General features: G+C 64.6%; 1 protein-coding gene across 2 annotated transcripts in view; it reads left to right on the forward strand.

The window, feature by feature from the left end:
- Positions 1–13,264, forward strand: part of RARA (retinoic acid receptor alpha) — a 68,576-nt gene that overhangs the window by 22,983 nt on the left and 32,329 nt on the right. For both annotated transcript variants that reach the window (XM_038385558.2, XM_043503334.1), the window contains exon 2: positions 1,967–2,427. In XM_038385558.2, the coding sequence (XP_038241486.1) occupies positions 2,250–2,427 (178 nt within the window). In that variant the 5' untranslated portion in view covers positions 1,967–2,249. The remainder of the gene's footprint in view (positions 1–1,966; positions 2,428–13,264) is intronic.

Here is a 13,264-nt window from a genome sequence, read left to right on the forward strand (position 1 = left end):
GCGCTGGGGCGCCCCGGGAAGCTGTGGGCAAAGCAGCGATGGGCATGGCAGGGCGGTGCCCCATTGGGCTGGTGCAGCCCTGGGCCCCGGGCTATCCCTGGCCAGGCAGCCACCCACAGGTGCCAGCAGGTGTGCTGGGGCTAATGAGTCTCGAACTCGCTGGGAAGGGCTGTGTTGCCCCTGGCGGTCTGGCCCAGGGCTAGGACACCGGGCTGGGAGCCAGGACTCCTGGGTTCTATTTCTGGCTCTGCCTGGTTTCCTTCCTGCCCCCCTCCCCCCAGGTCTTGCACTCGGGGCAGCGCCATGGTGTCCCCTCTCAGCAGCTCCTGTGCCAGGCAGGTCGGGATGGGGCCCTCCTGGGTCCCCGCTGGGCCTGCCCTCCCACCGCTTTGAACGTCCCCCTGGCTGCTGGCCCAATGGCGCATGGGGTGGGCCGGGGACAGGGCTCCGGGAGGCATGTGCCCCTTGGTGCAGGGGTGCCCTCCTGCCATGCCCTGAGCTCAGTGCCTCGGGGGCAGAGCTGGTGGGGCCTGGACTGGGGGGTTTCTCAGGCTGGGATTTGGCCGTGGCTCCAGGCACCCGGCTCTGGATTCTAGGGAGCGGCGGGTCCCAGCCAGGCCCTGCCGTGGGATTGGAGGAAAAGTCTCTGGCCCCGCCCTGGCCAGCTCCAGCAGGGGACGGACTGGGTGCCCCCCCCCGGCCCCAGCTGTGGGATCCCCTCCCCCAGCCCACGGCTCTGCCCCCTTGCCTGGCTCTCAAGGGAGCGTGGCCCCGTGTCATAGTGGGGAGCCAGGGCTGGCCCAGGGGGCAGCGGCCTGGGAGCCAGGACTCCTGGGTTCTGTTGCTGATGTGCTGGGCGACTGGTGCTGGGGCGGCTCCGGGGGGCGTAGGAGGAATCCTTGGTGGGGCTGCGGGTGGGGAATGGAGCCCAGGGGGCCTGAGCAGCGCTGAGGGGTCCGGCTCCGGCTGAGCCTGGCACCGGTCCCGCGCAGCACTTGGCCCCAGGAAATAGAAACGGTCCTGGCCAGCCCCCTGCGCCCGGGCAGCTGCAGCCGAGTCCCCAAGGCCTGGGCAGGATGCTCCTGGGTGCGCTCGGTGGGCAGAGCCCATCGTGCCAGGCGGGACTGAGTGCAGCCGCCCACCCTGTGCCTGGCAGCGGGGCCGTGGGTCAGAGCCAGGGCCTGTGGGTCAGGGTCGAGAGGCGCTGGTGGAGGAGGGAGCCTGGGGGTCGGGGGCACCCGGAAGAGGAGCCGTGTCTTGCTGCTGCACTCTGCCCCTGGGCCGGGCCCTGCCGCCTCATGCTGGGCCCGGGCATGGTTCACCGGATGCCCTGCCTTGCGCTGTGGTTGGCGCTGGGATGGGGCAGCGGTCCCGGGCAACCTGGGCTGTGGCCTGAGGGCAGCTGCTGCGTGCCTTTGTCCCTTAGCGCTGGGACCAAAGGGCTCTGGAGGCTGGGGCAGGGCCAAGGCTGGCAGCCAGCAGCAGACCTGGGGGTGGCCCAGGTGTCCTGGTTCCACCCCTTCCCCCCATGCTCCTGTTCAGTGCTGGCTGCGGCAGCCTGGCCTCTGGGCGCTGACCTGGCTGGAGGGGTGGGGGTGGAGGGGTTCTGTCTTGTTCTTACTCCCCTGCGCCCCGGTCCATTGCCCGGGAGCCCTCCTGGCTCCAGCACTCCTGTTTTGTCACCCCAGATCCCTCCCCCTGGTATCCCTGTTCCTTCGCCCGGGCCAGGCCTGGGGCACCTGTGATCTCTGTCTTGGGATACTGATAATTTTCATTCACATGGTGCTTCGTGTCTGTGTCTGCAGCAGGGAAACTGAGGCACAGAGAAGGGGGAGGGGTTTGCCTGGAGCGGGGCTGGAACCCAGGTGTCCTTCGGCCATGTATCGGGATGGGTTCCTGCCAGCACCTCAGCCCCTGCCCTTGCCTACTCGCTAACCAGCCCCCGTTGTCTCTGCTTCCCTTGCAGCCGCAGCGCTGACGTGGGTCAGAAGCCGCCGAGCGGACGCCCGCACACGTGGCGTGGACCCCTGCCGCCCGTGCCCAGAACCTGCCTGCAGCCCCAGAGGCCTCGTGGAAGGGGTGGGGAGGCCTGCCGTGGCACCTGGGCCCCGGTGGGGCACCGGCCTAGCCGCACAGAGCGCTGCGTCCCGGGGAGGCAGCGAGGCCCCGTTTCCGGGGCGGCCCCTGGAGCTGCCCGTGGTGCTGCAAGCTGCCCACATGTGACTCTGCCAGGACTGTGCATCCACGCCATGGCCAGCAACAGCAGTTCCTGCCCCGCGCCGGGGGGCGGGCACCTCAATGGGTACCCCAGTGCCCCACTACGCCTTCTTCTTCACACACATGATTGGGGGCCTCTCGCCACCAGGCGCACTGGCGGGCATGCAGCACCAGCTGCCTGTGAGTGGATACAGCACCCCCTCACCAGCAGTAAGTACCGCACCGGTCGTGCCCTCTGTCGCCCCGGGGAATGCCGGGCACAGCTGCCATGACACGCATTTTGGGGCACTGGCAGAGCGATGTTGTCTGTGAGCAGGTGGACTGGGAGCCAGGACTCCCGGCTTCTGTTCCCAGCTCTGAGAGGGGAGTGGGGTCTAGAGGGTTAGAGCAGGGGGACTGGGAGCCAGGAGTCCAGGTTCTGCTGGCCACATGCCATGTGTCTAGGGCGAGTTCCTGCGCCGCTCTGTGCCTCAGTTTCCCCCATTTGCCAATGAGGGGGCGCTGGTTTGTGAGGCTGGGCTGAAGGCCAGGGGGAGTCTCAGGGTGGGGTGGGGGGCTCTGGTGGCGCAGGGGGGAAGAATGTGCTGGGATGGGAAGGGGGGGGGTTAGCTATAAACAGGCATGTCCCCAGCCAGGCAGCACTTCCTGGTGCTGAACACGATGATTTCCCCTCCCTAAAGGGGCTCTGCCCCCTTGTCCTGGCCCCTCCTGCACCTGCCCACAGGACCTTGACTGGGGCACCCACGGACTGGCTGGGCCAGGGCCTCGCCCTCCCTAACTCCTTTCCAGTGCTTAAAGGGTTAAAGGGACCCTTCAGCACCCCCTAGCTGTGATGTCAGATCCCTGCTGGCCAACTGGGGCTCAGAGCAGCAAAGCCAGGGCCTGGGGCCCCAGCTGCTGATTGGCTGGGTGGTGCTTGGGCCCAGCTGCTGTGTCTGGGGAGGAGCTCGGGGTGGGAGCACAGGGCCCGTCCTGCAGCCAGGCTGTGTCCACCTGCGCCTTGCGGGGTCCCCCGGTGCGCCCCGCTGGCGGGTGCTGCAGAGCCTGTGGGGCGCTGGCCCTGGGCACCCCATGGGGGGCTGCTTTCAGGGCACGGAGCTCTGAAGTGCGCTGCCCCCCCCGTGCAAGGACCCTGGAACGTTGACGCTGCAGCTGGTGCTGGGGGTCAGCATGCCAGGCTGCTCTTTGGAATGAGGTGGGAAATAAGGGGGATCCTGGCGTGGCTCTGCCAGCAGCTGGGGCAGGCGAGTGTCTGGGCTGGGCTGCCAGTTCGAGCCAGCTACGGTTCTGCGGCAATGCCTGGCCAGAGACAGACCCTGCCTCAGTTCCTTGGGGAGCAGAGTTGGGGGGCTGAGACTCGCAGCTGGTCAGGCAAGGAGCCCGTGCCTGCTGGGCCACGCCCGGCATCTGGAGTTAGGGGCTCGGCACCTCTGGCTGGGGGAGTGTCTGGCTGCACAGACCCCACCCCCACCATCTGTAAGGCAGCACCCCTCCCCTCTCCCACAGGCCCTGGACCCATCGGTAAGCCCAGCTCAGGGTGGGGGGGTCACTGTCCTGGGGCTGGCATTAGCCTGGGTCGGCTCTGTGGGGTGGGGAGGGGAAGGGAGGAGGGCTGGGTCGGCTCCGTGGGGCGGGGATACTGAGTTAGATCGGTTGGTCCCTGCCCGGGCAGTGGTGCCGTGGTGATTCGGCCTGGTGATTCGGCGGCCTGGGGGCAGGAGGCGATGGCACTGGGGCCCTTTGGCATGTCGGTGCCTCGTGATCCGGATCCGGGCCATGCCCGCCTGGAGAGGGTTGATGAAGAGCCTCGTGGCAGGAACCGAAGGGTGAACAAACCTTGAGTGCTGTCCTGCCCGGGGGGCCACCGCACCCAGCCTCCATGCCGGTTGCACTCTGAGCTCAGCCCCAGGGCCCAGACAAGGGGGCTGGGGAGGATCCACGCCCTGGGCAGCCCCCAGTGGCTCATGCTCTCATGGCCTGTCCGTGGTGCCGGGACCTGGGGGGCTCCCCTGGGGGGGGAGGGGAGGGGTACAGAGCCATTGGCTGGCTTGGGGGGATCTGCCCCCCTACCCCATCCCCGATATTGACCCCATCTCTTGGCCAGAGCGTTTTCCCTGCCAGAGCAGCTGGTACTTCGTGCCGATCGAGTACCCTGCAGACCTCCAGGCCCCCAGCCCTGTGCTATGGGGTGCCCCCTGGGCTGTCTGCAGGAGATTGGGAACTGCCCTGGGGCAAAGGGCAGCCGCAGGGTGGTTGCTGCGGCTTATTCCTCCTGGAGGCTGGGCCAAGAAGCCGCCGGGCCGGGCATGGGCTCACCTGGCATGGGCAGCCTGCAGGGCCATGCTGAAGCCTGGACAAGGCCCTGGGTGGCTGGAGTCTGGCTGGGGCCCTCGACACTGGCCCCGGGGGGTGCAGCATGGCTGGGAACCCCTCTTGGGTGGGGAGGCAGAGAGCTATGCTGAGGTTGGTGGGTGCTCCCTGCCTGTGGCCAGGGCGGGGTGTTAATTGGAGCTGCTCCCGGAGAGTCGATAATTGCTGTGTTTATGCCCCGCACCCGTCAGCCGCCCAGCTGGCTCTGCTTAGGGGGAATCTTGCTTCAATTAGCGTGGCCCTGCCGTGAGCCTGTCACGCCCAGCTGGGAAGGAGGGGGGTGCTGGTGGCTGATGGGGGGCGGGGAGGGGGCAGATGTCTGACAGGTCCCCTTCCTGGCTGCACTCCTCCACCCCAGCCAGGTCCCACTCTGCCATGGAATGGGAGATCTCTGCCTTGGTTTCCCCATCCATCGGTCGTGAGCAGTTGCAAGGACGGCCTGCTGTCTCTGTCACCCCCGCCCCACTTTTCTGGGGGGGCCAGATCCTGGGGTTTCAGACCTCAGTCCCCCGGCTTAGTCACTGCTAGAGCCCCCTGGGGAAGGGGGGGGGTCTGCGGAGACCTGCTGTGGGCCTGGAGCTGCAGCAGCATTCGCTCTCCCCGGGGACCTGCCGCCTGGTCCCAGTTTAATTTCCCGATCAGTGTTTGGCATGGGATGGGGGCATGGAGGGGGGTCCCCACTCCCCAGTTTGAAGTTCCTCCTCAGGCTGCAAACTGTCCCCCACTCCTGGGGGAGGAGGTTGCTGGGCATAGCGTGTGGCTCCCTTGCCTGAACAGGCTGGACGGACCCTGCTCCAGTGGGATTCAGCCATCAGCTGACCTATTTCCTCCGCCCCCCAGCTCTGCCGGAGGCCCTCGCTCCTGACCCGTAGCCCCTGCTAGCCCAGCACGGGCTCCCCCCCCATAGCTCTGCCGGTGCCCCTCACTCCTGATCCACAGGACCCTTCCCTCTTTCACACCCCTGCTGTTTCCCTGGAGGTGCCCCTCCCCCTGGGCTGGGGTCCCTCACCCCCATTCTGCTCTGGGGCCCGGCTTTGAACCCAGGTCTCTCCACCATCGGGGCAGATTCTACCACGGCCCCTCATGCAATTTAAAAGCAAACTACAACGAAAGACGCCCCCTCCCCCCATTCTGCGGGGGAGGGTCGACCAAGTGGCTCGGCGGGGTGGGGGATGGAGGCAAAATTCCGGTGCCCCGGGCCTGGCCGGGTTATTAATGGGCCCTTTGTTCAGCCCCTCGCCCCTCGCGGCGGCTCCTGGCCCCCGAGCTGCGGCTCATGGAAAGTGACAAATCGAATCGGCCTCTCGGCTGCGGCTGCGATTTACCCTGACAGGCTCGTTCATCACCCGGCCCCGGATAATCACAAACACCCGCCGCGGGGGGGACGGGGGAGCCTGGGACCGGGGCGGGGGCTTGTGTCCAAATTCGAGTGCGGCTGCCTCCTCTCGCTCCCGGGCCAGTGCCCAGCCCGCTTGTGGGAGCTTTGTGGGCTCTGAATGCAGAGCCTCGGGGTGCAGGGTGCGGAGAGCTCCCGTGGGGGCCCCTGCTCTGGCGCCTGGGGCTCATCGCGTGCGCCCAGACATCTCCCTGTGCTGCGGGGCTGGGGCTCGTCCCCATGAGCTGGGGCATTAGTTTGTGGGCGCAGGAGCCGTTGGAAGGTGCTGGGGGTGAGGGGGGCTATTTGCTTGGGCTCCTCCAGAGGCAGGGGCTCTGGCCAGATGTGGGGCTCTCGGGCTCTCCTGGTTGGCAGTGCCCACGGGGCAGGGAAGCTCTCTGAATGTATCACCCGTGGCCCCATTTTCCCCCACCCCACCCACAGACCCTGCACCATTAATGTGCCGCTGAAAGTGATGGCTGAATATTTCATGCAGTCGCTTTAAACAGACCACCTGGGGCTGTGGGTGGGGCCATGGGCAGTGCAGGCTTGGCACCGAACCATGGCACCGGGGTGGGCAACTCCATCGGCGATGCCAGCTGCCTCCGTGTCACCCCACATTCGGGTGGGCGATTATGGGGTGCAGGGCTGAAGCCCCTTTCCTGTGGGTGTCTCTTGTGGCTTTGCCGGGGGCTGGGAGTCAGGACTCCTGGGTTCTGTCCCTGGCTCTGCCACTACCTGCCCTGTGGCCTTGGCCAAGTCCCTTTCACACTCCATACCTTGGTTTCCCCTCCAATCCTTTGTATATTTACACTGTGAGCTCTTCGGGTCAGGGGATGACTCACAATGTCTGGGCAGCGCCAGCCGCCATGGAGGGCCCCTGTTCCAGGCTGGGTCTGGGCAGCGCCTGTCTGTAGGTGACGAAACACTTGGTTGCCAAGGAAGTTTGGTGTGGAGGGAGGATCCTCGTTTAGGTAGGACCTACGCTATTTTGTAGGTGGAGTACACGCTGCCCATGTGTGGCACTCTCCAGGGGGCGGGAACCCAGGACTCTGGCCTCCCATTCCTGGGCCCAAACCCTCTCTCTCATGCCCACAGCTGGGCAGTCTGGGGTACTGTGCCAGCCTCATGTGGCCCAGCTGCTGCTGTCCCCCAGTGCAGGGAGGTGCGGGGGGTTAAGCAGCCGTCCCTCTGTCATGTGTCCCTCCCCCCCCATATAAGCCCTAACATGACCCAGCACATCCTGTGTTCCTGCTCCGGGTGGGTGCGTGGTCGTTCCCCCGTGGCCCAGCTGTGCTGAAGCTGCAGCTGGCTTGGAGGCCTCTGGGTTTGTTCTGTCCTTGGGCGGGTGACAGCCAGCCTGGAGCTGGGACCCCCGAGCCCCTCCCGTCCCAGGAACTTGGCACCAGCCCGAGCTGGCCCGGCTGGGCACAGCTCAGATCAAAGCCCCCAGCTCTGACCCCTCTGCCCAGGCTGATGGGGGGGTGCCCTTTGTGCTGGGTGCCGCGGCCCCCACATCGTGTCAGGATTCCAGCCGTATCGCTTCCCGCTGCCTCCCACCAGTGCCCCAGGCAGTATGCTGGGCCCCCTGGCTGTATGCTGGCCTGGACTGGGGGAGGGGAGGCTGACAGCAGTGGCTTGTAAACAACCCCCCCCCCATGGCTAGCCATTCCCTGCCCCGCCTGCCTCCAGGGAACCCGGGCTGACCCCTGCCACAAATTGCGCAGCTCTGTCTCTGGCTGGGTGGGAAAGGTGCAGAAATCCAGCCCAGTTTCTGTCCCTGGGGGCCTGCCACAACTCCCAGAGCCACTGCCCCACCTGGCACTCCCTCTACCCCTGGGGGGGGGAAACTGAGGCACAGAGAGGGGCAGGGACTTACCCAAGATGACACAGGCAGTAGGTGGCAGAACTAGAAGTAGAACCCAGGAGTCCTGGTCCCCGCCCCTGCTCTGGCTGTGAAGGAGGGCCAGGGGGTCCGTGTCCTGCCAGCTCCCTGGGTCCCTGCCCCTTGGTGGGCTGGAGCCCGTGGTCCTGGTGGCTGTGACCAGCCCCCTGGCAGAGGGGATAGTCGAGCTGAGCCCTCCAGCCTGTGAGACCTTCGTGCCGGTTGCCCCAGGGCTCTGAGGATAGGCTCCAGCGGGGCCTGCCCAGCTCAGGAAAATCCGGGGGGGCTGTGGTGAGGGGGGCAGGAAGGGGGTGTCATGTTGTAGGAGGCATGGGGACTTGGCAGGGGCTGCAGGGGGCGGGGCGGGGTGGGGCCCCCGCGAGTGTCAGAGGCCCCCAGCATCTCCCGCCCGGGCCCCGCTGCTGCACTGGGAACCTCCTGCCCAGACCGCTCCCAGGCCAGGGTGTTGGCAGGTTCCTGTGACCTGGTTTGTGCAGTTTCGTAAGGGCCCTCAGAAAAGGGGAACAAAGCCTGTGTTGGCCAGAGCTGGGGGGACCCCCACCCCAGCAGTGCCCAGCCAAGAGCCACCTTCCCCGAGATTCTGGGCCTGGGGCTCATTGCTGCCTGCCCCAGAGGGAGTATCTTCCCCCACCTTCCCCCCCAATCCGGTTGCCACAAGAGCTTGCGGCATTGTGGGTTTTTGGGAAGGGAAGGGGTGGGGCCGTCAGCACGGGCGCTGGGTGGGGGCAAAGCTGGCCTGCGGCCACCTGGATGTCCTGGGTGAGGGTGCGAGCACCTTGCCCTGCCTGGCGGGGGATGGGACATTTACAGCTCCCTGGCAGGGAAACTGAGGCACCAGGCAGGGAGGTGATGTGTCTGAGGCCCCATGGAGGGTGGCAGGCTGGGGCATGACCTCCGCTGGCCCCCAATCCCGTGCCCTGGTGGGGGGGTTGTGGGGGGGTCTCCTCTCCTTAATGCGAGCCGACAGCCGCCTAGAAATGTTCCCTGACCTTTGTCTGGGCTGGTGGCTCATGTGCCCCCCACGCTCCTGCCTGGGGGGGGGCGGGAGCTGAAGCCCTCTAACTGCTCGGTGATCCCAGCCAGCCTTGCCCTCTCTGCACCAGCCCCCATCACCCCCACTGGCTCCAGTGCTGGCCTGGGTCTGCCACATTCAGCAGCGTTCGAGCCAAAACCTTGGCCCTGGTAGCGGGGGAGCATGGGGAGTCCTGCCCAATTTGTGTGCTGTGGGTGGTGGGGCACTCACCTCTGTAGCCCCATCCCCTCCCACCCTCGGTCTGGGGCAGCCTGGTCCTTGGGAGGAGCTCGGGCCCTGGTTCGAGGAGCTGTTGTGGTCCCAGGCCCCACTCACATCCACTGGCTTCATGGTGCCAGCCTGTTGGTCAGACTTCGCTGCGGCAGCCGTGGGGTGTGTGTTGTGGGGGCAGGTTTAAATGCCCACTGGGGGGGCTCCAGGCACTGGGGTTATCCCCAGCCTCTCTAGCTTAGGGGGCAGCCCCTCCATTGCCCACATCCTGGATGCCAGCAGTTCTCTGTGCCCAGTGCTGCTGCCCCATGCGGGGCCCCGGGCACGGGGGCCCTGCCAACTCCGGGGCGGGGGCATAGTGGACTCCTTATGGCACCACGTCCACCAGTGCTCCCGCAAAGCCACGGGCATGGCTGGCTGCAGAGACTAAATCTCCCAGCGTGCACTGGGCCAGGATGCAGTGGGGGTGGGAGCGCTGCATGCTGGGTTCTGTAGTCCCTCCACAAATGACACCCCCCATCATTACATGGCTCTTAGCAAAATCACTTGACATTTCCCCTCTATTTAAAGTGCGGGTTCAGGTCGTTGCCCCTCTCCCCTCCTTGTTGTCGGGTGGGGGGCTGCCTCGAGATGGCTCCGTCCTTGGCTGAGTCCCTCTGCTCATCCCAGGAGCGCTGGGCACCCCGTGGGGGACTGGGCTAGCCCCTGGACAGGGCCCAGCTGGAAGCCCCAGCCCCGTCCCTCCATGTCCCCTCACTGGCGGGGCTGTGATTGTGCTTTGGGGCTGGACCCTGGGCCATGCCCCAGTGCATGGGGCAGCCTGGTCTAGAGGGCAAGGCGTTGGCCAGGGCACCAGGACACCTGGGTTCTGTTCCCAGCTCTGCCACTGACCTGCTGGATGACTGTGGGCCAATTATTTCCCCCGGCTCTGTGCCTCAGTTTCCCTTCCCCACATGCCGTGGCTGTGACTATGGGGATTCCTGCTAATGTAGTGATTTTGGGAAGCGGTGGGGGGAGGGTGTCACCTTTGGGTTCAGATGTTTGTGTCTTTGAGGGGGTGTTGGGAGCCCCATAAATTAGGCCTGGGGAGCCCTGTGTGTTTGTTTAGCATTTTATTTAAATTACCCGAGCCCAGCCTCACGCAGTGTGTGGGGGGGGGAGGTACCATGCAGCTGCTGTGTCTGAAATCTCCCCCCGTCCTATTGTAGCTAGTGTGGGGTGGGCTGGGGGTGGGGCCCCAGAGCGGCAGGAATGATGGTGATGGTTGGGGGGGCGCGGCCCCATCAGCCATCGGGTCCCTTCCCCGAGGGCACAGCCCAGGCCTGTGTCACCATGGGGACTGCCCCGGTGCTGACCTGCCAGGCCGGCACCTCTGCGCGAGTTAGTCTGGATGTGGTGGGCAAGCTGATCTCCGAGCCCGGCGGATGGGAAAGCCCAAAGCTGATCTCCGAGCCCGGCCCTGCTGGCACCATGTAAAGACCAGCCCAGCCCAGGACTCCCGGAGCTCAGCTTGCAGCTGGCCACTCGCCCGGGCACTTCCGGGTTTGTCCAACAGCCGAGCTGGGCACAGCCAGCGTGGGGAACGCCAGCAGTGTGCCCCCAAGGTCTGCGCCGTCCTCGTTGCTGGTTACCTGTGCCCAGCTGGCCAACTCTGTGCAGCAGGACCTGAGCCTCCCTGGTGTCCCCGTGCCACCGGAACTACCCTGGTTAATAATCATCGCAGGGCCAGGGAGAACTGGGCCACGCCTGCCAGGACTCCCATGGGCTGTCCTTTCTCCTCCGCACACCCCTTTTGCTGGGGCAGGGAGATTACGAGCACCCCGCTGCACCGCCAGCGGATGGGAAAGCCCATTAACGAGGCTGCTTCTCCATCATCCTGTCATGGGCGGGTTTGGGGAAAGCCTGGAATGTGCCTCTCAAAAGGCCTGCCCAGCTGGATAAATGATCCCCTTTGGGGGGTGGGGGAGCTGCAGAGGGAAACAAAAGCTGAGCGAGGGAAGGATGGAGGTGAATAGCGCAGGACAATGGCCCTGCCCACAGCGAGGGAAGGGCAGGGTGTTCTGGCTGTCCGGTTCCCTGGGTTAGATAGTATTGGGGGCAGGGGAGTCTCTTACAGTGAAAGTCGCAGACTCCCCTGGGGAATTCGGGGTGATCAGAGGTGGGGACCAGCTGGATGTTACACTCTGGTGACCTGCTCCGCTCTGGAATGCCTGCCTTTCCTGGGCTGTGTTGGGTGTCCCCTTCTCTCTGGGGATCCCCTCTGGTTGCTCAGGTGGCTTTGGCACCAGCCCCGCTGGGGTCCGCTCGCAGGAGCCAAAGGCTGCAGGAGTGGGCTTTGGGGGCCCTTGTTCAGAACAGCGGGTGCTACTGGGGAGGGGGATCTTGTCTCCTGGTGCTCGTTATAGCTAAGTGGGGGCGGGGGGGACCTCTGCCGGTGCAAATGGTCACAAGACCCCACCTGGCCTGGCCCGGTCTGTAGGAAAACCGTCTGCCTGCCTTTGAGGGCCGGTCACTGGGGAGTGGGGCACCCGCTTCAATAGCTGCTCGTTGGGCAGTGCACGTTCATGCCGTGGGGCTGGAAAGGGGCAGTGGGAAAGCACCGATCTAGGGCTCTGATCCCGTCACGTTACGAATAAAAAGCCCACGGGCTCTGCTTAATGATTGCCCCGGGCTGCCTCACTGGGCCCAGAGTGATCCCACGGTCTCCGCTCCTCTGTTCTCCAACACCCTTGGCCTGGCAGGTGCTGACCCTCAGGGCTGCATGTGGGGACTCGGTGCTTGGGACTCTGGCCCTGGGTAGCAACTGCCTGTGGTACTGGGCACAGCAGCGGGCAATGCCCTGGCAGCCTCCAGCCCGAGTGAGCTCACACGTGGAGCAATTTTCCCCGGCCTGCCAAAATTTTCAGTATATCGAAGGATTTTCTGTCCCAAATCAGGGGGAAAAGTAAAAGTTTCAAAAATGTTTTGAACCGAAATTGGAAGAAAATCTCTGCCCTGGGTCACTGGCCGAGGTGGTTGTGGTGGTTCGGACCACGGGTAATTCTTTGGCTGTAAGTAGCTGACTGTTTGCGCCAGGCGCTGGCAAACGGCAGAGCGGGAACTTTCCCGTCCAGGTTTTCTTCAAGAATTTTCGGTCAGAAAAAGTTCTTGAGGCCGACCCCATGTATATGCAAATGAGGCTGAGTCCCCCTCCTTGCCATCCAATCAGGGAATGGAAACGCCCTCACCTCACTTTAGGCAGCCAATCGCATGCGTTGTGATGAGAGACTAGACAGCGGGTACCGTTTTCGAAGTGGCAGCTGGTGGCAGGGGAGGGGGCAGCCTGTGCCCTGGGTTTGGCCGGGGCCGTGTTCTGCCCCCACGCGCCAGGCTGGAGACGCCCTGACCCAGTCGATAGGCTCTGCAGTTGGGGGCAGAGTACTTTGGGCCGATGCTGAACCAGGCTCTGCAGCGGGGCCTTAAGGAAGGTGCATCTTTAGGGGCTTATCTGCAAGATCCCAGCTTTCCTGCATGCCCCAGGGCACGACTGGCCTCAGAGGAGTCCAGAGACGGGGGCTGGGGGTTCTTCCACTCTTCCCTTCTCTGCTTGTTTTCTTTCTCTTCTCTTCTTCCCCAGCCCAACCCTCTTCTGCTCAGCCTGCCTTTGCAACAGGGACTTTGCATGACTAACAGCCTGGTGAGAACCAGAGAAATGTTTTCTCACCATGTTCCACACGTCCAGGGTCAGGTTCCAGATTAAACACTGGGGGGCAAGTGGTTTTATTTTGGGAAGAGACGTTTATGTGCATGCATGTGTGTGTGTGAATGAGTGTGCGCATGTGCACAAGTGTGCAGCCAGCCGGCCAGGGGAGTACATTCTCCTGCTCCGTGTTAAGTGCTTTATGGAAAATGCCCAGTTCCTCCGACGGTTTCTGTGGCCTGCTGGGACTGCCGTACTCTGACCGGCAGCTCTCCTGACTGATGCAGGGTAGAGCAGCGAGCAGCTGGGACATGGCCCTTTGCTTTAGAGGCATTTGCACGGCGCCTGCGAGCAGGTTTTGCACCGTTGCACTGGTGTGTGATTAGCAAATTGCATGTTTGGGGTGGCTCTGTTTGGAGCCTGTGGGTTTGCGTCGTTCCCAGCAGTTAGCAGGTTTCCCTTGTCTGCAGCCGT

Source organism: Dermochelys coriacea, chromosome 27 (genome assembly GCF_009764565.3).
Source record: "Dermochelys coriacea isolate rDerCor1 chromosome 27, rDerCor1.pri.v4, whole genome shotgun sequence".
In the NCBI taxonomy this organism is placed as follows: domain Eukaryota; kingdom Metazoa; phylum Chordata; order Testudines; family Dermochelyidae; genus Dermochelys; species Dermochelys coriacea.